Genomic DNA, 27,595 nt, shown 5'->3' with positions numbered 1-27,595 from the left:
CATTTGGCCACAGGACTTGGAGTAATCAAGTTGGTACTGACTGGGGAACTTCCTCCCACTGGCTAGCTTTCCCACTAATGAAAGCTACTGTGTAGGCTGGCTGCTGGGAAAGAAAAGCCATTAACAGTCCTACCCAGCTGTGAAGCCTGCAAGCTGTAATAATGACCAGCCTGTCAAGGTATGCCAATAGGTACAGGGGTAATTTAATGCAAGGCATCAAGGAACTAAATGACTGGTGACAAGTACAAACAATGCTAAAAATAAAAGGAAGTTTAACTAGCATCTATATTATCTCTGTGAAGGGAAGAACATCTCCCTCTGTTGTTGTTGGGTTTTTTGTTTTGTTTTTGTTTTTGTTTTTAGTCTAAGAAAAGTCAGTATTGGTACAAAATGACCAGTGGATTTTTTGGTATTTACATAGCACTGAAAGGTGCTTTGTAATTATATAAAGAATCGCTATAGTGATCAAGTAAGTTAGACACACAGATATTACTTCTCTATAGAGACATATCAAAGTATAAGTGTGGCAGCATTATGTTCAGGGTCATTTCAAAAATCACTAGAAGGGCTGGAGAGATGGCTCAGTGGTTAAGAGCACTGACTGCTCTTCCAGAGGTCCTGAGTTCAATTCCCAGCAACCACATGGTGGCTCACAACCACCTGCAATTAGATCTGGTGACCTCTTCTGGCCTGCAAAGACACATGCAGGCAGAACACTGTATACATAATAAATAAAATAAATCTTTTAAAAAAAATCACTAGAAATATCTACTATTCCTGTTCTATTTCATTTTCAAACATGTCAGAAGCTGGTCACTTCAGAGAACTGCTGTACATATGGGTCTGGCCTGGTACAAGATGTATAACCTCTCCCCTCATTCAGAGTTCTCACATGATTCTCATCATTAGTTGTATTACTGCACTGGAGGCCTCCTAGCCCCCATCTCCACAACTTCAGCATTAGGGATCGGAATCTGTCTCCCTTTCAATCTGCCATGGGAGAAGGAGGCCACCCCCTGTCCCTTCAGAACGGCACTGGCCAGTCTCTCAATATTGACTGACCTATGTTCAACTGCTATTCATCTACTCTTCTATAATAGACTATGCATTAACTAAGGTATATAAATGAATAAAGGCAAACAACTGTGTTTCACAAGACATATAAGCAGGGCATGGTGGTGCATGCCTTTATTCCCAGAACTAAGGAATTCAAGGTCAGCCTGGACTGTATAATGAGTTTCAGGCCAGCCAGGGCTACATAATGCAACCATATATTTTTAAAAATAAAATAGGAAAAGTATCTCATGTTAACAATCTCATTTTTAAAAAAGTTGAAATCACTATGCAATATGAACTTTTGTTTTTAAAGTATTTTCAACCTTTCTACCCTAAAAAAATAATAAATGGTGTAGACTAAAGTTCTCAGAGGAAAAGCCACATCTACTTTAAATATTCTACAAAGCTATCGACAGTTGGAATGCTACAGGACCAAAGCCAAATTATCTTGGGCTATCATAACTCTGAAATAGAGCTCTACTCAACAGACATGATTGAACAGCCTGTGACTAGTAGGTACATCCCAAAAGCTAAGAACAGGATCTGAGGCCTAGAGCAGAGCTCCCCAACTCCCTCACTATAACCACTGTCAAGGAAAGAAACAGCTCTCACCTCAAAGCAATAAAAGACGTGGTTTATTCTGGAGTCAAATATGAGTTGCCATGGTCCAGGAACATAGATTTAGCTCTCCCCCAAATACCATCCATGTTCCAGTGAGGTAGCAATTTCATACACTTTTTATAGTGACAGAATAAAGCAGCCCACAAATCAAGACACTTTTCCAAATACATCAGTGGGCACATCAGGCAGGCAGGTTGGAGCAAGATGGGGAGAGGCCTGCTGTAGGCCTTCAAGGCTACCTGACAATACTTTTCGCCCTTTGGTTGGTAGAAAACTTGATTTGGTTTAGTTAATTCATTCCTAAATGTTTTATCTGTTTGTCAGGATGGTAGGTCTGACAGAGAGAGGGGAAAGAAAAGGCTTTTCAGTAGGCTAAAGGTCACTAAGATAAACTGTTATTAGGTCCTGGTACTGCCACATTCCAGCCTCTCCACATCGAGGTGGGCTGTTTTGTTTGTTTGTTTGAGACAGGGTTTCTCTATGTAGCCCTGGCTGTCCTAGAACTCACTATGTAGACCAGGCTGGCCTCAAACTCACAGAGATCTGCCTACCACTGCTGGAATTAAGGCAGGCACCACCATGTCCAAGGTTTTAAAGAGTCAATAAGCCTTTGCAGACTTGATTTCTGTCAAAGAATTCTCACTCACATCTGGTTACCTAAATGTATTTGAAAAGGGTCTTCAATTGTGATTTTTCTTTGTCTGTTACTATAAAATTTCATGAAACTGTTACCACATCTAAACATGGTATTTGGGGTAACCTAAATCTGTGTTCCAGGGCCAGGGTCACTCATCTCCAGAATAAACTCTTCCCTTTGAGGTGAGAGTTATGTTTTTGTGGTGACAGCAGGTAGATATTGCACTGAGTATTACATAATGAATGAACAAAACTTCACATACCTCATAAATATATTCAAAATTGATTTCAAAGTATGAAAAATACAGTTTAAGAAAAAAATAAAATGTACCACTAGGAATGAAAAACTTGTAAGGAAAATTATAAGATACTATGACCACAAACAGTATGTGGCCTCAATATAAAACTAGATCCTTACATGCCAAGATAACTAAAATGACAGAACATTTAATAAAGAGAAAATATTAGTTGGAGTTACCCAGAAACCAGATATTGCATTTTAGTAAAAGAACCCTGAGAATACCCCCACTGAAAATCCCATGGAATCTATAGCATTTAAGGGAGAAGAAAAAGAAGAGGGGGGAAAATGAAGGGGCGGGGGGCGGGGGAGAGCTCTGTCGCATTTTTTTCTAGCACGAAGGGCGGGTTGGGGGGGGGAGACAAGCAGCAGGCGGCAGCAAAGAGCAGCACTACCATCTACTGGACAGAGCAGCCTATATTCAACCACTGCGAACGAAAATCCAGCTTTTCTTGGGCTCGTCGACCCACTGCCCAAGTGAGAAAGGCTGTGGGAGCCAGGCGGCAAAAAAAAGGGGGTCACAGGCTACAGGATTACATTCACTAAGAACATGCTCTGCAAGGTAGTCTTTGGTCCCGCCCTCGGAGCCATAGCAACAGCAGCAGGAAGTCCGAGGCGCACAGGAAATACACAAGCCAACGAGTCACTGGATTGGCGGGTTTTGGGTCTGCGCAATGGTCAGAAGTGAGGTTGCAGGCATTAGCCCTCACTCCTGGATCCTAATAACCTACCTCCGAGCCTACACGAGTGGGTAGGTGCCCCTGCAGTCTCTCCTTTTCAGGGACCCTTCTGCTTATCCATCCCAAAGTCTCCCCACCTGCAACCCAGCCCAGGGCAGCACAGAAGACCGTGCTTTTCTGTGGTGTCCAGGAGTAGCCTGTCACCAGCATGTATCGAAGCAGGACAAGACTCTGCCCTTAAGAAAGCTTTGCTTATATATAAACAAAAGAGGTTACAGTCCGCCGGCCTACATGATCTCTAAGCTCTTCTCTATGTTCAGAAAGCAAAGGAAGCTGGAAGACAAAGGAAATTATGAAAACAACTAAACTTAGCATTCCTGAGGCGTACCAGTCACCCTGAAGTAACCTCTAAGCTCCAATCTGCAGCACTGACAAACTACTGCACCATCCTTATACTTAAGCAATGATTTGTAAGGAAATGCCAATCTTTTAAAAATCTAATTTATTTTTCTGCCTATAAAATAGCCTGTGACTCACAGAAGCAAGTACAAAAGTGCATCATTGAAATCTAAGTTCCATAGAAATTTTAGACCTATTTCATGTTAGTAACTTTTAAAAATATAAATATAGTTGCACGTTTCATCTGTGTGTATACACACATTTTTTTCCAAATAGCCTATCGTACTTTTTCCTATATGTAATTCCTTCCCAATTTTTAAAAACTGTTTTGTTGCAGGACCCTTTGTTTGCATGTGTGAAGATGCAGAGGAACTCCCCTGCTAAAATTAGGATTCCAGGGCTTGTGCATAATCTTACCCATCATACCATCATGTGCTAAGGACTGAATATGTACTTCTAAGAACCAAAGCTTACATGCTTTGGGATGCAAGGAGACACCAGAACAGTGACCTGACAGCAGTGCTCCAGAATGTTCTGTCTTTGTCTAAAATTTTAGTGTGGAGAGATTGTATAGGTCATCCAAGGCAAGGTATCCTGTCAAAGGAAGAATAAAGGGACTGAAAACTTAAAGGTTATTAAAGGTTAAACTGATGCACACCAAGGTCAGTGAGGCCAGATAATAACACCAGAGCTGAAGCAGGGTTAAAACTTACTTAGGGAAGGAGTATGGCACACGACTGTGGTGATTCCCAGTTTTGAAACTGCTGTTAAAGATACTAGAAGTTTCTGACTGCCAGAATGGTCCTTAGAATGTCTGTCTTTCTTTCATTACATTCCCTGGTGCCAAAGACTGATCCCAAGAACTCTCCATACTATGCATATGCAATACCTTGAAACTATATCACCAGTCACAAAATACTCATTTTAAAAATCATAGTCTCTTACATCCTTTCAACTAGTAGATAGAACCTTTGAGGCAGGAGGATCAAGAGTTCAGACACCACAGGGCAGTGGTGGCACACGCCTTTAATCCCAGCACTCGGGAGGCAGAGGCAGGCCTGTGAGTTCCAGGCCAGCCTGGACTACAGAGATCCAGGACAGGCACCAAAACTACACAGAGAAACCTTGTCTCGAAAAACCAAAAAAAAAAAAAAAGGTGAGACACCACACACACACACACACACACACACACACACACACACCCCAGTGGAGCATAAGCAAGTACTTGAGTTCTATATCTAGTATAAAAAAAAATCATGCTACACTCCCATCACCCATTTATGTACCTCAATTTTTTAAATTAATATATAATTACATCATTTCCCCTCTTCCCTTTCCTCCCATGCCTCTTCCCAACCTCTCCCATGCCCACTGTCTATTCTCTTTCAAGTTCATGACCTCTTTTTCTTTCATTATTATTATGTTATGTTTTATATTTGGGAATGATTGCCCCATGGCCTTTCTAGATCTATAAAATGTCTACACAAAACACAGTGCTTACCTCAAAACAAATATGAGACAGTTAGCTCTTAAGCAAAATATAAGTAACCATGGCCTGGGAAAACAGTACTCAGGGCACTCTGAATCCAACACTGTTTTTAGTTACGGGACAAAACGAAGTCATAAGTTGGAATATTTTTTAAATACTTTCACAGAAACAGCACATTATAGCAAAGCAGGGGCAATCTTCACTGGATGTCTCAGCTACTATCAGCTGACATTCTTAGCTCTTGAGGTGGAAGCTCTGGCACAGAAACACCTCATGAGGAAGGAACAAGGGGCACTTTACAGAAATCCTTAAAAGTGTTTTACAAAGGACTAAGTCACAAAGTCCAACTAACTCAGACAACCAACAGTATTGCAAGCATCATTATTTATCAATCAATATCCAAATATTGTGTTCATTGTAGAGATTCATTTTATAAAGTGCTTTCAACCTCTACTTTTGCTGTTTTTAGCAAATGATTTCAACATTACTCTAGGTCAGGGGCATGGAAAAACTGCATCTTTTAAGATTATGGCTATACATTAGCTTAGGCTGTAAAAACTGATTGCATGGAAAATCCAAGGCAAGCAAGGTTGGTAGTTACATTCTTCTCTTAAAGGCAGGTTAAAACAAACAGGCTGAGTGCACAGCAGGACAGCAGTCTTACGTCTTAAGTGACCTCAGAATATATTATTAACTACAGCTGTGAGGTCCAGCATAAGTTCCAGTCTTTTAAATATAAGAGATTTTGCCACCTCCCGACTCCCTATTTCCCTCTCCTTCCCTCTCCCCCTCTCTCCAAAAAGGAGGAAGTGTTTGAATGTTTGAACCATCATCTGGTACTCTAGCCAGCTTATGTATGATAATTACTGTCTAACTTGCAAGTATTTGGAAAAACAGAGATTGAACTAAAGATAACCTAAACATTTACTACCTCCAAACTGGTTTTACTTTGTATACTTAAGGAAGTCCTAGGCAATAAAATTTTCAAAAAAACACAAATAGGTGGCCTGTTTTAGTTAAAATGTAAAATAATGTGTAAAAAATACTGGAAAAAACTGCTAATTCATATTAAAGAGTTTATCAAATAACTACGAGTTAATGAGATACTAAAATAAAAAATTTAAAAGCTTGTTAGAGTTGATATCCTAAGGATAAATTCTAAAATAGCTCCCTACTCATCTCTTCCTCTGCCCTTTCTTCTTCATCTCTTACGTATCTTACAGTGTTCCTTGAGCAGCTTTTTTCTCCTTTGAACTCCCATGCTTACATTAAAGTGTCTTCACTACACAAACCAGTCCTAAATTCCTTCCAGCCTGAAAGCTCAAAGTCTGTGGAGTTTGGCCTGAGTGGAGGTCCCTAAAGCTTAGGGGAACTCCTCAAACTCTTAAAGATTACCAAGTGAAGCTAGGTCTGTGTCCTCACCACAGCATTCCTGAGGATTTATGCTGAGATCCATCTTCAAGCATTGTTGAGTTTCTCTATCTGGCCTTTGTCTGATGGATCCTGTTAAACCTGGGTTCTGTGTTCCTTGGCTTCTGTTTTTCTACCCAGAAACCAACTACATGCCTGAATGCTACTGACACCAGAAACAGACATTTCCTAGAACTCTGCTCCTGGGTCATATGTAATAGCATGGTTTTTTTTGTTTAGTTAGTTGGTTGGTTGCTTTTTAGTTTTTTGGGTAACATCATAAAACCTGATTCCCTATGTAACTGATCTGGCAGAAATGAAGATATTATAAAGAGACACAATCTGGCTATCAGATTGTTGAAACATAGACCCTAAAATATGAAAATTTCCCCAGGAATCTCACGGTGGGAGAAGAAAAGGGCACCAGGCAGGGAGGGCACTTGTCTTAGGAAAGAGATTCTTTTCAAACTGTTCTAACAACTTGTGAGACCACCTTACAGGATGAGACTGAAGCCCAGTAAGTGGCCTTGACCACACACTGACCAGGACTGCTTAGATATGCACCTGCTTGGCCTTCTAGTTAAACCTTGATTTCAATTGGGGGCCTGAACAATGGACTTGAGGGGTTTCTGGATCTTTCTGTACTCTTCCCACCGTGACCACACTGAATAAACCTCCCTTTTCTGCGTTCCACTTTTAGTTTGGCTCTGTTAATTGCCTTATTGAGGAAGGGTGACCAGACCTGACTTGGGACAAATTGTGACCTCTGAGTTCCATATCACCTCACATCTAAGTCAATTTCTTACCTCCTAGAAAGCAGCCTGGTGCACAATAAACAGCCCCTTCAATCTCAGCTAATTAGAGAGAGAACGAGGAGAAAAAACATTACCAAACTTCACCTTTTGATCTTTTGTTAAGCTTTTCTCCCATCTTAAAGAAAGAGAGATAAACTTTCTTTTATGTGTCATGTGTCTGATAATTGCTTTGTCATTTTCGTATGTTTTTGTGTCAAACAAAATTTTAACAAACCATGAACACTTCAGTTCTAATTTTTATTATGTGCTAAAAATATTTTTGGCATGCCCAATTAAACTGCATTTGCAGATTTACAAATTTAATATTGTGATCACATATTAAAAGGCTTGATAAATACGTACTACCTTATAAATTTTGGTACTCTAAACATCTTAAAACCTACTAAATAAAATGATACCTTTGGTTATATATAGTAAATGTTTCATAAAACCTTAAACTGCTAATTGTTTATATAAAACAACATTCATTAGAGAGCCATAAAGATTTCATTAAGCTTATTATTATTATATACATATATTTTGATAAAGATTTCAGTCTAAAACAGATTGTGTGTGTGTGTGTATATATATGTATATGTATATATATGTATATACACATATACATATATATATATATATATGTTTTTTCAATTGTGTTGTGGGGAACATAATAATAATGATTTCTTTTCCCAAATGTTAAATGTTAGGCTTTTTGAAAATTAAGGCCAGATTATATAAGTTAACAGTATGTTTACTGAAGATCTGTTAAGTTTCCTTTTCACAATGGGGATTATAAGAAAAAGTAACAGCTCATTCTGGCAAAGATGTGGGGTAAGAGGAACATACCTCCATTGCTGGTGGGAGTGCAAACTTGTACAGTGACTACAGAAATCAATATGACAGTTCCTTAGAAAACTGGGAATCAATCTACCTCAAGACCCAGCTATACCACTCTTGGGCATATACTCAAAGGATGCTCCATCATACCACAAGGACACTTGCTCAACTATGTTCATAGCAGCTTTATTCATAACAGCCAGAAATTAGAAACATTCTAGATGCCCCTCAACAGAAGAATGAATAAAGAAAATATGGTACATTTACACAATGGAGTACTACTCAGCCATTAAAAAAAATAACAAGCATATGGGAAGAACTAGAAAAAAATAATCCTTAGTGAAGTATCCCAGACCCAGAAAAAAATATGGTATGTATTCACTTATATCTGGATATTAGCTGTTAAGTCAATGATAATCAAGCTACAATCCATAGAACCTCAGAGGGTAAGTATAGAGAGAATAAGGTATTAGAGGAACAGACAGGAAAGGGAAATAGAGTAGATAATTATGGATAGATGGAGGGTGGGATGGAACTGGAAAATCAAGTGGGGAGGTGTAGTGGCATTCCTGCTGAGCTCCTGGCTTGGCTCCAGAGAGCAGCACCTAGCCCTAATCCTTCCTTTGTTTAACCACACCTTTTGTTTCTCTTACCTTTTGTTTCCCTTATCGTACTATGTGAATCTTATTTGAGAGTCAAGGATCAGAGAGTCCCCCAAAGGATCAAAGGCCTATACAAAACTTGGTCCAGGAAACCCAGAAAACCAAGGTACCTACCTGATAATTCAAGTAAATTGCACCTGGCATTTGGTCTCTGGGAGCTCCTTTTGGTTTGCTTTGAAGGTACGAAAATTAACTATCTAAACTGTAAAATGGAGTAAATAAATATGCCCTAGGTGAAGGGAAGAGTGCTTCAGTCCTTCGAGGCTGGACCCCCCTGCAGTCATAAAAGACTAGATTCATTCTTAAGATGCCTCTGTGTCTTCATTCCACGGACCCGCATGAACCCACATACTTGTGTAACGACCACACAGCTACATTTGGCGCCCAATGTGGGGCTCAAAGAAGGAAAAAGATCCACAGAAGGACAGAGGAGCCGGTCATCTTAGGACTGGAGGGAGCGCTCTCAGGGTAAGAGGACTCCAGGATCGGCAGGGTCATGGGGAATTTAAATTCCCCATCTCAGGAGCAATAAAATGTACAGTTGCTAAATGCTTGTCAAAATAAAAGCGGTAACTGCACAATTTTTAAAGATAAAAATACAATGGCTCCTGAGATAGAAAATAACTTTTGCCGGGCGGTGGTGGCGCACGCCTTTAATCCCAGCACTCGGGAGGCAGAGGCAGGCGGATCTCTGCGAGTTCGAGGCCAGCCTGGGCTACAAAGTGAGTTCCAGGAAAGGAGCAAAGCTACACAGAGAAACCCTGTCTCGAAACCCCCCCCCAAAAAAAGAAAGAAAATAACTTTTAAAAAAAGGACCTTTCTCAATAGAGAAAAGGGAAAGAAAGAAAATTAAAAAAAAATCTTCCCAATAAAAAAGAAAAATAGGGTAATTTCCCAATTTAAAAAAAAAAATTTTAATCAAAAAAAAAAAAAAAAAAAAAGGATTTTCCTGGTAAAAAGGGGAAAAATATTGAAACTAGGCCTAAAGATTTTAAGGCCCTGTAAAGAAAAAAAGAAAGAAAGAAAAAAGCCTCTTCCCAATAGTAATAGAAAAAGAAAAGGCTCTTTCCAATATAAATATTTCACGGTAGCTAAAACTATGAGCTCTTTCAGTCTAAAAACACAGAATGGAGGTATCTGAATTACAAAGAGTCAACAGATGGGCCTCACTGCTGCTGGCTGAACTAACAAGCAAGCCCAGAGCTTAGAATTTTGTTGTCTGTTTGCTTAACTTTGGTTTAAATTTTTTTTAATTTTATTTTTCCCTCAGAATGAAAATAACTCAATATTAAAAATCCCTTTGTGAAAAATATTTTCTGTTTTTCCTTTATGGTGGGAATAATTCATTATTAGGATAGTCCCTTCATAGGAGAAAGAGGAAGTTTTAAAAGGCCCAACTTCTGGTAAAAAAGGGTTACAGTCAAGACATAAAATGCTGAGTCAATGCTGTTTAAATTTCCAAAAATATTAATCATTCAATGGATAAATGATGTTCTCTTCTTTTGATTGTCTAATAATGTTTGGATGAATGTTTGATTTTCATGATAGATAAACTAAAGAAACAGTATTCATAATTTTCAACTATATATTAGGTATGGCTCTTGTCTGTTGATCGTTACTAAAAATTTGGCTCTGCTCTTTAAGTTGCTTTCTAGAAATTCTTGGTTTAATTCTATGAAAATATAACACCTGAAACAGATTGGGTTGTTAGCTTATTAAATAATGTGATTGCTAGGATAAAAACCCACGAAAAATAATCTCTTACTAATAAAGAGGTTACAAAATTATTTTTCCAGTAAATAAAATACAGATAAATTGTTTGATCCACATTGTTAATAATTGGCGATTTACATTAATGTGTTACTTGGGATCTATAAAAAAAAATCCTCTTTTTAAGATTTTATAAAAATACTCTAAAAGAGTATTACCTAAAGTTACCTCTTCAAATCCTATAAAGATTGTATTTAATGCCTTTATAGATAACATATATAAAAAGGACCATAAAAATAAAAGCTACTGATACCTTTAACACAAAATGATGCCTATATGTAAAACTAGAGGCTTTGAAAGTACAGGAAAAAAATTTTGACAAACAGTTATCAATGATAAATTACCTAAATTAAGGTAAAATTAAATAGGATTGAGATTAAAGGATTATTGGATTCTAATGCTAGATATATCTATAATTTCACAAGAATCCTGGGATCTCAACTGGCCTCTACAAAACGTCTCCACTCAATTTGTAGACATTTGAACCTTATCTCAAATAAAACAATATAAAAGAGATTAAATGTATACAGCCTAAAAAACAGATAAAAATGTTAAAGCCTTATATGGCTGATATAGTCATAAATTTATAAAAAAAAATTGTTACAACAATGGAGACCTCAAATTAATATTCTTACAATTTCAAAAACAGCTCATAAATTGATGTTTAAATTGGGATATATTCCTAGAGAGAACATCAAAAAAAATTAAAAGGATAATAAAGGTTATACAAAAACAAGGTAAAATAAAAATTGGCTATCCAAATTTAGAGTAGGGACCACTGCCAGTAGCCCAACATTATGTCAGTATTTTCTAAATCAGCCACCAAAAAATGATATGTAAATAATTTCCTCAATCTATTATTTATCATTATATGGATATTGTATTGGCTGCTTCTGATACAGATACCTTAAAAAATGTTTAATGTAGTACAAAAAAAATTTACCCTGTTACGGATTACAAATTTCTCCTACAAAAATACAAAGAGGAGATTCTCTTAGCTATTTAGACTATAAATTAAATAAACTGACAATTCAGCCTTAAAAAGTACAGATTAGGAGAGATAGACTGCTTGCTCTTAATGATTTTCAAAAATTATTGGATGATAATAACTGGTTATAGCCTACAATATGATTGTCTACTCAAAAATTAATTGTTTCAAAATTTACAAGGTAACTCAGATTTAAACATTCCAAGACAGTTTACAGCTGAGGCTAAAAGACAATTAGCCTTAGTAGAACATAAATTACAAAATACTTATATAGATAGATTAGACCTTATAAAGAGATGCTTATTAAACAGAAGGGGGGATATGAGAACCCCCCAGAGATAGACTAAATAATGCCCTATTAATTTTAATTTTTAAACGCTAATTAAACAAACAAAATTGAGTTATGAAAAAAAAATTGCTGAATCGAGTCAGCCCATGTATTATAAATATTTAACATCAAAGTAGTTTAGAGAAAGTGTTAAGTTAGGGCCGAGGTTATGCTTATGTTTCCACAGGAGACCTTTACAACAACTAATCTTTCCACCTGGGGACAGCTTAAGAGTTTATGTGACAAAGGAGAGATGATACTTCTCATGACTCACAAGCTTCTAAATGCTACAAACTTATTTCTTGCCACACTTTCTGTGGTAACGGTGCAGGTAAAAGGGATGGATCATAATTATTGGACTTATATCCCCAATCCTTCAATTAACATAACAGTAAGTTGGGGAGATAGGAATATTCCTGTAGTGGTTAATGAATCTTCTTGGCTACCTGGTCCTTATAACAACTGAGGTCCTGCTCAGCCAATATAGGAGGGTAGAGTGATTGACAATTACACTGTTGGAGTACAAGGAATTCCTATTTACATGGGGGAATAGAATTCAATGCCTAAAATTAACCTCTCAAGTATGGTTATCCATAGTCAATACTACCCAAGATTATTGTAATAAGTTTTATAGGCTTCATATGTTTGGTTTTAAAGGACAAGAGATTAATGCTACTAGTTCCATAAATCTACCGTTCTGTGAGATGAGGGTTACCAACAAAGAATCTGACTGGATACATTGACAACAGTTAAAGAGTGAAAAACCTCGAGTGCTAATTAATATCTCCAATAGAGACGTCATTAATTGGAGCCCTTATGGCTCACCTCAAAAAAATATTCTCACTCAGAGTTAAGATGGAAATGGTATAATATAAATGGAACTATGGAAATCAATGCTTCTACTAATAAACCTATTCGATGGCATGGAGTTGGAATGACAGGTCCTTTCCTACAATTTGGCGATTCAATTCAGACTAACTTGTGGAAATTAGCTTCCACCCTCTTAAGGCATGAGAAGAAAAATTAAACATTAAGGATAAGAAGTACACTGTCCTTTAGACTAAATCAAAGCCATCCTATTATGGCATGTGTACCATTGCCTTACTTGCTATTAAAGGGGCCTGTATGATGGCACCCAAATAACTACAGTATCGATTGTAAACGGTGTACCCTTCATACCTTTGTGAATTCTAACACGTTTTTAAATTTGACCTTTAAAAGTTTATATATTCTTAGAGCAAGGCCATCAATCTGGATACCGGTAGAGTTGTCGAGGCCATGGCAAGACTCTCCTGTGATGATCCTGGTACAGAAGATCGTTGAAAGAATATTAAAAAGAACACGTCATATGGCTGGACTGATGGTTGCAGTTATTATGGGAATCACTGCATTGACAGATATGACAGTGACGGCTGGAGTAGTGCTTCATAAAGAAATCCAAACCACTAAATTCATTAGAGACTGACATAGACATTCAGAAGAACTTTAAACTAAACAAAGTCAAATTGATAGTGAGATAGTAAATGAATTAACTGAATTAAGGCAAGCTGTTGTAGTGTTAGGTAATCAGTTAGAGATTTTAAAGAAACAAAACTAAAATGTGATTGGAATGTTTCTTGTTATTGTATCACACCCTTAAGATTTAATGAGAACAAATATGATTTAAAAAAGTTTAAAATGCATTTGTTGGGTCACCCTAATGCTTCTCAAATGGTTTTTCATTTACAAAAAAAAAAAAATCAAAAAAACTTTTACAAAAAAGTTACCTGATACAAGAATAAATATAATAAAAAATCTAACAGATACTATAGCCTCATTCAATCCTACAAATCACTTTAATAGATTTCTTATCCTAACAGATGTTGCCCTTATATTAGCTATAATGACTTTAATGGCTTTAAAATATGTTTTAGTATACTTGCGTAAGATTGTAAGACAAATCGATAAAAAGAAGGCTATATTTACTGTAAGGCTATATAACCTTCAAGATAGTTGATTTTTTTAATTTTTTTTTTTAATAAAAGGGGCATCTGTAATGGCATTCCTACTGAGCTCCTGGCTTGGCTCCAGAGAGCAGCACCTAGCCCTAATCCTTCCTTTGTTCAACCACACCTTCTGTTTCTCTTACCTTTTGTTTCTCTTATCACCCTATGTGAACCTTGTCTGAGAGTCAAGGATCAGAAAGTCCCCCAAGGATCAAAGGCCTATGCAAAACTTGGTCCAGGAAACCCAGAAAACCAAGGTACCAGACATAATAATTCAAGTAAATTACACCTGACATTTGGTCTCTGGGAGCTCCTTTTGGTTTGCTTTGAAGGTACGAAAATTAACTATCTAAACTGTAAAAAAGAGTAAATAAATATGCCCTAGGTGAAGGGAAGAGTGCTTCAGTCCTTCGAAGCTGAACCCCCCTGCAGCCATAAAAGACTAGATTCATTCTTAAGATGCCTCTGTGTCTTCATTCCACGGACTCGCATAAACCCACACACTTATGTAGCGACCACACAGCTACAGGGAGGGGGGAAAGAAGGGGTTGAGGGAGGGAATATGGGGAGAAACAGTTAAAATGAAGAGGCATCTAAGGGGCAGTATGGAAACCTAATACAGTAGAAACTTCCTAATGTACGCATATATGAAGGCGATCTAAATGAAATTGCTAAATAATGAGGGAGGCAGAGTCCCAACTGGCCATATCTTGTCACTAAATGAAGCTTCCAGTACCAAGAATGGATTACATCTAGTTGAGTTGTTGACCAAAGGAGTTCCATGGGAATCCCCCAACAACCCAGGCTGTTGCTAAGACTACAGGTTGTTCTCCACAAACTGATGGCAAGACCCCATTGCTGAAGACAGCACCCACACAACTAACTGAACATGGAGAGGTAGAGCTAGTGACTACATAGAACCTTCACCCCTATGTTCTAGTGTCTTTGGTACAGGAAGGTACTCTGCAGGTTACCAAAAGAGAAATGCAAACACAAACCCAGCCATGTAAACCCTTTGATCTACAACTGTGTCCTGCTTGTAAGATATGCTAGGGCAATGGTGACACAAAGCTTGTGGGAGTAACAAACCAATATCTGATTTGACTTAAGGCCCACTCCATGATGGAACCCTTACTACCGATAGCACTAGGGTGACTAAGAACCAGAGACTAGATAGCCAGGGACCACGGTAAAAGCAAATACTCCTGTCTAAAAGAAGAAAGGGGGTGTGGTGATAAAATGACTCCTAATGACATTCTGCTATACTCATAAATCATTGCCTCATTCAACCATCATCAGAGAAGCTTCCTTCTGCAGCAGATGGGGAACAAGTACAGAGAGACCCATAGAAAGACATTATGCAGAGAGTGAGAGGCCTTGGAACGTTCAGCCCTAGACGGGGTGTCTCCATCAAATCCCTCCCCTCAGGGCTCAGAAAATGACGGTTTATACATCACTATGGGGTCCAGAAAATAATTGAGGAGCTGTGAGATTGCTCAGCAAGTAAAGGTGCTTGCAGATAAGCCTGAGGAGCAGAAAGAGTGTAAGAGCCAGAGGGGATGGAGGACACCTGTACAATAAGGCCCTCTAAGAGCAAAGCACATATGAACTCACAGAGACTGAAGCAGCTTCTACAGCTGCCTACATGGGTCTGCACCAGGTCCTCCACATATGCATTATGGCCTCCAGTTTAGTGTTTTTACAGGACTCCTAAATGTGCAAAATAAGTGGGTCTGAATCTTATGCCTTCTCTTGGGTTCTTTTCCCTCTGTTGTTTGTCAGATTCTAATGTAATAGTTCTGTCTTATCTTATTATATTGTATGTTATATTTTAATATATCTCTTAGCAGCCTGCTCTTTTCTCATCAGATTCAGATGGGTTAGAGGTCGGGAAGAACCTGGGGGAGTAGAGGGAGGGGAAACTGTAACCAGGATATAGTATGTGAGAAAAAAAATCTATTTTCAATAAAAGGGAAAACTAAAATAAAAAAACAAAGCTCTATTCACGTCTTTAGCAAGAACTGATGCTGGGATGAGATGGGAGGCTCATGCTCCAAGCAGCCTTCACCTTCCTTAAAGCCGAGGACAAACCTGGCTGCCATCAGTGTTCTCAGATACAGGCAGCCAAACAGCCTGTAGACAAAACAAAAGAGAACTGAGGACATGCACTGTCATAGTCTTTTGACTGATTGGTTTTCTCCTGTTTGGGATTAAAAATGCCCTGTGTTATTTAACCCTTCGAAACCTTCATGCTTTCTGTATTCCCTGGAAAGTTGATTTTACACAATCTAGATTCATCTTAGAATAATGCACCACTTATATGTCTGATCTTCTCTGATCCTTACTAATGGAATTTCTTGGTTTCGAACTAAATTAAATTACGCCAGTCTCCTGAGGATTCAAGAATTTGTTTCTCCTCTATTAACTATTAATAAGAGACATTAGTTTTGACTTTATAAAGTCTTACTTTGTTATCAGCACAGACAAATTAACAAGAGACAAAACCAGAAAATGACGCTTTGTACATCATTATGGGGCTTAGAAAACAACGGAGGAGCTGTGAGATGGCAGAGCAGGTGAAAGTGCTGGCGGACAAGCCTGATGACTCAAGTTTAATCCCCATGACACACTTGATGAAAGTAGATGACGGCTGGATGCTCTTCTCTGACCTCCTCACATGGACTGTGGCATGCACTCTCCCATACATAAATGTAAAGTAAGATTTGGGGGGGAGTAAATTATAGTCCACATCACCTGACCCTACCAGGCTAAATGCCATTTCCACATCCATGATGACTTTTAGAGAGCAGTCTTCTTCCTTATGATTTGGTAAAAAGGCCTTACCCTGTCAGTATCACAGATACCATGCTTATCTGTATGGAACACCAATGCACCCTGTTATGCTTTGTAGGTGGGAGGATAAGTTGGCATAGTTATTATATAAAGTACTATTAAGTTTCTTTACAAAATGAACAGATCCATCAATACCATTTATGGGTATGTATCAAAAAGAAATGCAATCTATGTTGTGGATAAATGTCTAATGTCCCAGGTTCATTGTAGCACTACCACAACAGCTAAGATACATGGATGAATGTACTTTTTAAAATGTGTTCTCACTTACCGTGATAACCTGTGCATCTCCCTTATAGCAATTCTTGGCTATTTCAGATGTGTCCTATACACTACAGCTTTAAAAATATCCCTGTGTATTAAAATACAGATGAATACAACATGATGAAAGAGACCAAGTACTGATCTGGTTCTTAAATACATTTATTTGAAGACTGGAGCATTTAGAGCAAGTATGAAACCAGCAAGGATTGATGCACGGAGTTTCAAATATGTTACTAAATCAACCCAGGCCAGAGATAATATTGACTTAGACCAGGATGACAGGATGGATTTGGATATGGACGAATCTAAACACATTCCTGGCACTTCATGTAAAAAGAAATCAATGGAATTAAGTGAGTAGAAGAGAATATCTTAAAGAGGACAAGTAACACAGAGCAAGAGCTGCAGCTCCATGCTTTAGAATAATTTCATTACACAGGTTTGTTACTGCTAGGCTCTGCCACAGAAAAATTCATTGAATCTCTCTGTGTGTCACCTCTTCAGATCTGTAACTTGGTGTAATAGTGCCAGCTCACTATGGTATAAAACTCATATGGATTACAGTATACTCCAGACAGTCCTGAACTGTAGAGTGTGGAAAAGTTAAACTGAGCGTAAGCAATCAAGCAAGTTGGATGTGACTAGCTGTTGCCCCTGGGACTTGCCTGCCATGCTGGACTGTAACCTAGAATTATGAGCTGAGTCATTCCTTTCTCTGCCTCAGTTTTTGTCAGGATATTTTCTCACAAAAACAAAGCTGAAACTAGGATCTATTTTCTGGGTAGAAATGAGAGACAGAGTCAGGCAGAAGCATTATATGAAAGCACTAAATGACTACTTCAGAATATCATGGTCAAAAGTATAGAAAAAAGGAATATCCAATTTACATGATCCTCTGTGTGTGTGTGTGTGTGTGTGTGTGTGTGTGTGTGTGTGTGTGCGCGCGCGCGCGCGCGCGCGCAGGACATTTTGGAGAAGATAATGAGGAACAAGGATTTTCATTCCATCTCTCAATGTTAAAAGAAATGAAGATGAAAACATTTGGTTTCTAGAGAAATGTCTTATAATCATCAGCTATCAAAGGACCACAGTGGGAAAAAGCCCCCAAAGAAATTGAGGAACTTATTAACCATGTACCATCCTTGGTAGCAGGAATATTATAGAAAGTTTTGGAAGTTATGGTCCTCCCCTGTTTGAGTTCCTGTCCTGACTTCCTTTGATGATGAACAGTGATATGGAAGTGCAGGCAGCACTATTCATCATCAAAGGAAGTCAAGACAGGAACTCAAACAAGAACCTGGAGGCAGGAGCTGATGCAGAGGCCCTGGAGGGGTGCTGCTTACTTGTTCCTCATGGCTTGCTCAGCCTGCTTATGGAACCCAGGACCACCAGTCCAGTGATGACACCACTCACAATAGGTTGGACCCTCCCCCATCAATCACTAATTAAGAAAAAGCCTTACAGGCTTGCCTCCAACCCAACATATTCCCATGACCAGGAATAGTACACATGTGAACACACACGTCACTAATATATGACCATTCATGCTCAGAACTACACAGGTGACCACATGCATATGTACCAACATATACATCAGGACTCGGGATTTTCATGCATGTGAACACACACATATGTGTCAACATACGGCCTTGCTCAGGAACTGCCTGTGTGTAACAACACACATACACCACCATGTGGCCATGCTTGGGAACTGCACTTATGTGAAGACCACCATATGCACTGGCACAATCATACTGTGCTCAGGAATTGTATATATGTGAATAGCACATATGTGCTAACATGTAATTACACCTAGGACTGTCTGCATGTGACACTCACATATGCCCCAACATATTCCCACCATCCAGAACTTACAGTTAGGAGACATTCAGGTAATTATTGATTAATAATCTCCAAAGCATGCTGAGGTATAAATCAAGTAATCTCAGTGAAGAAACTTGTGGAATCTCTACTCTGCAGAAGTATCAAAGATGAGCCAAATGAAGAAAGCCTAAAATAACAAGAACATAGTTGTAATTTTGACACAGCTTAAATAAATGCAAAGTATGAGTCCAATAATACAAAAGTACTTCAGCATAAAAGAAAACAAAAGGCTTCTGGGTAGCTAGGAGAATACTTATAGAGTCCAATTTGTTTCAGCTCATTAAAATGAACTGAACAGGTAACAATACCAGCACTGTTCCTGCCAATTTGGCTCTATGAAAAATATTCAATATTAATTTAATAAGTATATACCTATTTGTGTGTTTACTGTCTTTCCAGGTGCTGTCAAAACTAAACTGACAGTACAAGAATACAAAAGGATTAGGTTCCAAATCTTATGCATTTCACATGCTGTCCACTTGCCACCCTTCTGGGCTGGCTGACAAGTCAAAAGAGGCTCCTGTTGGCCCCATTCACCCTGGAAGTCCAAGAGTTCCATGAGCTGTGAGCTGAGGAATCACAAAAGAGGAGGCCACAGACAGGGAACCAGTACACATAGCAGTATCTTCACTGCCCCACCAGCATGGACACACACTACTTCACTATGCATTTCTCCCTGGCATTCAAGAACTGGAAGGCCTATCCAAACTAGAAGACAACCAAGACAATCAAGGTCATTGTTACTGTTTTCTGAATGTGTCAGTATCTTACTTACTGTTTTATTGCTGTGAAGAAGCACCATGACCAAGGCAATCCCTATAAAAGAAAGCATTTAACTGGAGGCTTGCTTACAGTTTCAGAGGGTTCGTCCATGATCATCATGGCAGAAAGCAGACAGGCATGACTCCAGAGCAGTGGGTGAGCTTTTCATCCTGAATCACAGGCAGAGAGAGTGAACAAGACAGGGCCTGGCATAGGCTTTTGAAACCTCAAAGCCCATCCCTAGTGATACACCTCCTCCAACAAAAGGCCATAGCTCCTAATCCTTCCCAAACAGTTCCATTGGACTGTGGACCAAGCATTCAAACATATGAGCCTATAGGGGCAACTCTCATTCAAAGCACCACAGTTAAGAATCTGGTTCCTTCTGTTGGTTTCTGAAGCATCACCTCTAAGCTCTTCTCCTCACTTCTGGGTTGTAGGGTCCAGTCTCCTGACTGCCAGCTGGTGCTACCCTAAAGAGTAAATATTGCTAGGGAAGAGCGCACTAATTGGTTATCCAGTGCCAAACAGCCAGCCCTGAAAACATACATACAAGTAACATTATATAGATTAAAGAGGTTATGGTTAGGAATATGTGTGAGGTTATGGTTAGGAATATGTGTGTGTGTGTGTGTGTGTGTGTGTGTGTGTGTGTGTGTGTGTGTGTGTGTGTGTACATATATATGCATGCAATAACAACTGATGGCAAAAAAGGCCATGGATGTGACAGAGAGCAGGGAGGGGTATATGTGAATGTTTGAAGGGAACAAAGGGAAGCAGGAACTAGTGTAATTAAAATAAATCTCAAAAACTAGCAACAAACAAACAAAAAGATCTCAAAGTGAGGCAAATAAAAGCCAACCCTTAAAAAAACATTGCCTTTAGCAAACATACACATGCACACACAGAGACACAGACACACACACGCACACACACAGAAACGAGCCTCTCACACTAACCATGTGTACACATAAACCATACAGATAAGCACTAGAGATGCTCACTTAACCTGTTACTCTTATCAGTAAAGAAAGCAGGCCAGCTCTTTTTGAATCTGGATTTTAATTATGTACATAAATAGTGATATAAGAATGAGGAGTTCTAAGGCTTGTACATTATTTCCATGTGAAGGACTGCAGATTAGTTGGCCTGTAATATGGCATCACCCAAGATAGCAAAGAGGCTTAGTGTTGTTTTTCCTGAAGAAAGCCAGTTTACTATATCAAATACTGACTCTCTGCCATTTGTCTGTAGAAATACTGATTTACCGACTGGAGTTTCCAATGTTTACCTATAACTAAAAGAAAGAAAGAAAAATATAAGTTAACTGTACCCAGGAAAACAAAAATGACCCTAAAATTATGCATTTTGAAATTTATTTAGGTTTAAATTAATAAACAATATTTTTTTTTACATTACTATTTTCATCACCATAAAGAGAATGAGCTAGAGAACACTGTACCTAGTCTCATTTTGCAGACAAGTGAACCAAAACTCAGATTGTGTTCCATCCATACTCCATTCAGACTTTCAACCAGCTGAGTACCCAAGCATGCTGAGGTATGATGATGCCAAGCACATGCCTAAATGGCACACAGCAAATATCATGAACCTCTTGCCCTCTGAAGCCAGAGACATACTTCCATGTATCAGCTGAAGGACAGTGCAATCCTCATACCTTCCTTTACCACACATCCTTCCTTCCAGGAATGAAACACACAAAACTCACACCAAAGCCAAGCTTAATCTTCTCCAGAGTGTCTTTTCCTTCATATGTGATAAGCATGCTCAGGAACTAGAAGTTTATCAATATTTTTACATGCTGGGGATTGATCCCAGGGCCTCACATGTTAAGCAAGCACTCTAGCACTCAACATATAGCCCAACATCTGAGAAGCCAGTGACTGATTATTCACTTGATCTTTTAATGTAAAATCAAAAATTCTTAAACATGGAAACAACTAGCTAATTGTTCTCTCTCAGTTTAACCTTTTTTTGACTTCCTAAGAATTTAATAGATTTACTGTTTTGTTAAATTCTGGAAACAACCTATATTAACAAGGATTAAGTAAGCCATGGTAAAAGTATAGACTAGGAACTAACTATGTAAATAAAGAAGGGGCAAAGTGGACCTACAAATACTGATGGAGAATATACACAATAAATTAAGCTGAAGAAGCAAATTCATTATTGAACACACCTAAACATAATGCTGTCTATTAGATATATTAACAAAAAATGGAGCCTAATCCAATCACACTTTCAGATCCAACTGTTGCTATATGAGCAATAAAGACAAGAAAGGAATGAAAAGTGGAGTTGACACTAAATGGATGTATTTAGTCACCATTTGAACGTGGCAAATGTTTTTTATTTTTATTTTTCGAGACAGGGTTTCTCTGTGAAGCTTTGCGCCTTTCCTGGGACTCACTCTGTAGACCAGGCTGGCCTCGAACTCACAGAGATTCGCCTGCCTCTGCCTCCCGAGTGCTGGGATTAAAGGCGTGCACCACCACCGCCCGGCTGAACGTGGCAAATTTAAGACCAAAAAAGCCAAAGTTTTCAATGAATAAATGAAGAACAAGAAACTATTACATTTAAAAGACAATTAAGAGACTTATTCACTACAATGTGAAGGACAGATGATCTTTGAGTCCTAGTTCAAATAAACCAACTAAAAAAGTTATTAGTGAAAAGCCAGGATGGCTGTACAAGGCTGTATCCCCAGCACTCAGGAGGCTGCGGCAGAAGGATCACAAGTCCAAGACCTACCTGGACTACACAGTGAGGATGTGTCTGAAAAAATAACAGTAAAGTTATTACTGACACAAACAGGAAGATCTATACACCAGATATTAGAGGGTATTAAGGAATTACTGTCAGTTTCTTTTGGTATGATGATAAAATTATACATGCTTTCATGGAGTTTTCTGTGTACTTGCAGAACAATATAAAGAAAATGATCTCATTTTGTCAAAAAAAAATAAAAGCATGCAAATGTGTATCATCTATTTAAATACACATATACTAAAAAGTCTGTAATGTACCAAATTATGAACAGAAACTATCTGGAAAAGGAATAATGACCAGGCAAGCTTTTAAAATGTTTATCTGGGGTTGGGGTTTACTCAGATAGAATGTGTAAAACCCCAGGTTCCACCCCTAGTTTCCAAAAAAATAGTTACAACCAACATATACTGTTTCTATTTTTCTTGTGCACAGAGTGTATATGTGTATGCATGTGTTCATTCATGTGGGCATGCACGTGCACATGTACCTGTTGGCCAGAAGGTACATTGGGTATCTTTCTCATTGTTCTCTACCTTATTTTTGAGACACGGCCTCTCAATGGATCTGGAGTTCACTGAACTGCCTAGACTAACCAGTCATAACGCTCCAGGAATCCACCTGTTTCACTTCTCCAGTGCTGGGATTACAGGAACATAGATAGCACCACATCTAGCTTTTTACATGGGTGCAGGGAATCCAAACTTAGGTCGTCATGTTTACATGGCAAGCACTTTGCTGACTAAGCCATCTACCTAGCCCCCTACTGCTTTTATAATTAAAAACTAAACCACCAATGAAGTTCCAAAACTTCAGGACCAAAACTCAAGGTTGTATATACAGTAAGTTGAACACTGGTCTAGACTACCAAATGGCTTATTACCCAGTTTTTCTTTGTCAGATCTCATCCCTATAGAGAAATACAAACACTTCTGTGTAAAGTGTCTGAAGAACCTGTATGACTCTCTGGAAGCTCACTCTCCAGTATCCCTTCTGCTGCCATATCCACAGAAATGCTGATTCCGGGGTGGAGGCCAGGCCTCTGCCTTTTAACAAGAGCTTCTTGGTGTCAGTTATTAAATTATTTGTGTAACATCAGAGAACTACCGACTTTGCATTAGTATAAATGTCAAAGGAGAACTGGATTTGTTCTCTGTGACCTGTCAACCAGGATCAGGACCACTCTGTAGGAGTCACAAGGAACTACCTTTTGCTTCCTATAAGCAACAGCTTCCTAATCTAGAACTGTCCAAAGACAGATGCTCTGGGAAGTGTTTCCTATCAATGGAACAAGAGGGTGATGAGCAGAGCAACAGGGGATTCTGCTTAAGGCTAGGGGTTGCACTGTATGATCTCTCAAATTCCAAGTGATATGACTCTCTGGCTCTCCAAAAACATGGAGAGAGTTGAAAAAGTAAAACCTCAAACCCAGAGTTTTGTGAATTTGAAATAGCAACTATGATGTACAATACTATAACACAACTTTTTAAGACGGGTTGAGTTTTAGCTCACTGGTAGAATGCATGCCTGGCAAGAGAGAAACCTTGGGTTCAATCTCCAGTCTCTCTGTCTCTCTGTCTCTCTGTCTCTCTCTCTCTCTCTCACACACACACACACACACACACACACACACACACACACACACACACCCCTCTGGTCATAAAAAAAAAAACTCATGTTCATTTCAGGAAATGTGAAAAAAATATAAAGTTAGAAATAAAAATGCACGTTCAAATTTTCTATATATCTCCTGGTCTAACAAAATATACTGTCGCCGTTCTTCTCCAATAACTGTGGCTCTGGGCCTGTCCTCCTAGCTACTCAGGAAGCTGAGGCTTGAATATTGCAAATTCAAGGCCAGTCCAGGCAACTTCATAAAAAAGTGTCTAGAAAATAAAAAGGAAAGTAAGGACTATGGGTATAGCTCAGGGGTAGAGAGAATGTTTGCCCAGCATGTGTGAAGCCTGGGTTCAATCCCAATACCACAAAAAAATTTATACATGCTCCCATGCAATTAAGTATTATCGAGACAATAATAATCCTCTTTATAGATCTATCATAACTAAGCTAGTTTCATGCAGCTGAATATCTAGGTTATTTTTTAATTCCTTATAATTTGCTAATGATCAGGAAATCACAAGATCTATTATATAATTTTAATATATACACAAAATACTAATATAATTGTTTTTTACTTAGCAGGTGCTTGGTAAGTAAATATTAAACAAACAGACAAAAAGTAATAGTGAGTTGAACATAATACCAAAAGAAATTGCATTGAGTTTCTAACCTCTGTCTGGTTCTAGCTTATCTAAAAAACCCTAGTACTTCTCAGAAAGAAACACAAACATAATTACATAAGCCATGGCACTTAAAGCCAGAAATTAAAGACAGAATAAAATATGACTCTTACGTTTCCACATCAAGGTGAAAGTGTACTATAATTAGTTAATTAACAATAAATAATTTCAGCTAGCACTAACAGTGCTGAAAATAACCAGGTTTTTTTTTTGTTTATTTGTTTTATTCTTTACCTGATTAAAATGGGCAGAGCATGGAGTTTTCTATTTATTTCCAGGTGAATTCTTCACATTTCCTGGCTTGTAAAACAAAATTGAAAGCTTTAATGCAACTTGAAAAGAAATAGTGAAATTCAGCAAAGTGTCTTCAGTATTTGGCTGAATACAAACATGAAATATTATTATTTTCTTGGAAGGTCGTCAAGCCATTTTGTTGAAGGTCTGAGGTAGGGTGTCAAACAGCCTGGGAAATACGAAATTCTCACCTGGGGCTGCAGTTAGAGATGGTAAAGGTGGTTACAATACAGGATGACCCATTTCTCAGTAACCTGAAGAGATTAGTTGGTTTCCTTCAGTGCCCTCTTGTGGAAAGTAACTTGGGCACAGGGGATAGAAAAAAAGCTACAGGAATCCTTATTCTATAGATTCAGCCAAACGGTTGATTCCATAAAAGCAAAATCAAATCAACAGTGAAAAGATTTCTTATTTCCCCGAAGTTAGATTTAATTACTGCATGCCACTATCACTGTAGAGGGCTTGACACTTGTGTTATCCATAAGGGCCAATTCATTAAATGTACACTCTCAAAGAGGTTTCAACTGAACGACAACCATTCTGCCTGGCTACCCTTGGCAAACATATAATTAATTAGGTCATATCATACATGAAAAGAAGTATAGTGGGGGAAAATTCATGTGCTAAAGTTAAGGCTTTCCTTTCCTGTATGTTTCTAAGACTTAGATTCTGAAATCCCATTAATAAGAACTGCTTGGATATCAAAGATAAAAGTCAGGAACTGGCAGTCTGAACAACTCTGGGTTGCAGCTGGACAGGCCGTGAGGCTGTGCTTCTGTAGACTAGACTTGATGCAGGTGTCCCTGGTGGCACTCTCTCTCATCAGCACTCAGGACTGAAGAGGGGATGAAAAAGCAAGAACATGTGACTGATGGCCACTGCACAGCATAGCTTCTAGGCAACTTTAAAGCCTGCTGGGGTGGTTTAGAACCGTTCTCTATGTGTTGCTTTATGCCCATTATACCAGCATAATTAACACTGTCCTCTCTCATTCACAAGGGTACCCTAGTTTGGATGATAATATGGTCACCCATCTACATACCACAGCACTTTATAGGGGAGTTCTGGGGATCAAGACCATATGCACTGCTTGTGACTCAATATAAAATCCAGAAGCTTGTCTGATGGAACTCTACAGGCCCTAGTACTAGTGCTGCGCTCTCCCTGCACAGTCACTCCCCACCCCCCATCCCACATGTACACACATGTGAACACACACCTCACTACAGCCCCTTGGGCCTTTCTGCTGTTACTCAAGCTTGTCAAGCTGCTTTCTGGGACATGGTTTTTGCAAAAATGTACTCCTTGTCCTAGAATGGTCAATCCAAATTGCCTGGCAAAAATAATTATTCATCCATTTCTCAAGATTTTCCTTGTATCTTGTCCTTCAATTTAAGTTATATTAGAACCTTTAACACTTTCACTATTCCCATCTTCTTCCTGATCTGTATTATGTCCTTCATGTTTGAGTCTTTCATTAACCCAGAATCGTCATGAGCACATACTAGCCCTGGAACCTCCTATCACACAGCATTCAGATGTTTGTTGAATAAAACAAATGGAATAGAAGGGAAATTAGGGATCTAGTGAGGATCTTTGTTGCAAAGTCTAGGACCAAACACAGTGTTACAAACCTATAATCTAAGCACTTGGAAGGTAGAAGAGGGAAGACTGTGAGCTTATGGCCAGTCTTGTCTACACATAGAGTCTCGAAAAGGGGGGAGGGGAGGTTGGGTAAGCGATTCATTAAAAAATAAGAGATAAGGCCGGGCGGTGGTGGCGCACAGCCTTTAATCCCAGCACTCAGGAGGCAGAGCCAGGCGGATCTCTGTGAGTTCGAGGCCAGCCTGGGCTACCAAGTGAGTCCCAGGAAAGGCGCAAAGCTACACAGAGAAACCCTGTCTCGAAAAACCAAAAAAATAAATAAATAAAATAAATAAAAAAATAAGAGATAAGTCAAGTGTGGTGGCGTACACCTTTAATCCCAGCACTCAGGAGGCAGAGGCAGGCAGATCTCTGAGTTTGAGGCCAGCCTGGCCTCAAAAAACCAAAAAAAATTTTAAAAAGACATAGAAAAGGTAATGGCTAACTACTGGGTCTGCCATAAAAGTAATGTGGCTTCCCACCTAATTAAACATATTTACATCTCAATTAACTTACTACTTGCCAAGTATATCTAATGATATTCTTAGACAGTCTATCTATACCTGACAGTCTCCCAACCTCAAAAAATAGGGTGCCAAACTTACAAGCTTTTCAAAAATCATTCAGAAGAAAATAAGCAGGCAGAGCATTCCATTCTACTGATTGAGAAAAACAGTCTGTTGCTAAGAACATGGTCTTATTTAGATATGTATCACTTATAATAATATAAATCAGAACCAATCTCACTAAAAAAAAAATACTGAACCCATCCACCCATGACCACATTACAAATTAAGAGCTCTCTTGAGACTACACCATGATCTCAAAGGAAACAACATTCTCACTTCAAAAAG

General features: G+C 38.6%; 1 protein-coding gene across 5 annotated transcripts in view; it reads right to left on the bottom strand.

Moving 5' to 3' along the window:
* Positions 1 to 20,759: 20,759 nt before the first annotated feature.
* Positions 20,760 to 27,595, bottom strand: part of Apoo (apolipoprotein O) — a 51,869-nt gene continuing 45,033 nt past the window's right edge. For 3 of the 5 annotated variants that reach the window (XM_052732763.1, XM_052732773.1, XM_052732783.1), the window contains 2 exons: positions 25,038 to 25,103; positions 20,760 to 21,013 (listed from right to left, as the gene is read on the bottom strand). In XM_052732763.1, coding sequence (XP_052588723.1) covers positions 25,068 to 25,103 — 36 coding nt within the window. In that variant the 3' untranslated portion in view covers positions 20,760 to 21,013; positions 25,038 to 25,067. The other 2 variants (XM_052732747.1, XM_052732757.1) reach the window with 2 other exon arrangements.

Source organism: Peromyscus californicus, unplaced genomic scaffold, assembly GCF_007827085.1.
Source record: "Peromyscus californicus insignis strain IS unplaced genomic scaffold, ASM782708v3 Scaffold_10__1_contigs__length_136768540, whole genome shotgun sequence".
Lineage (NCBI taxonomy): Eukaryota > Metazoa > Chordata > Mammalia > Rodentia > Cricetidae > Peromyscus > Peromyscus californicus.
This window is presented reverse-complemented; position numbering and strand designations above follow the sequence as displayed.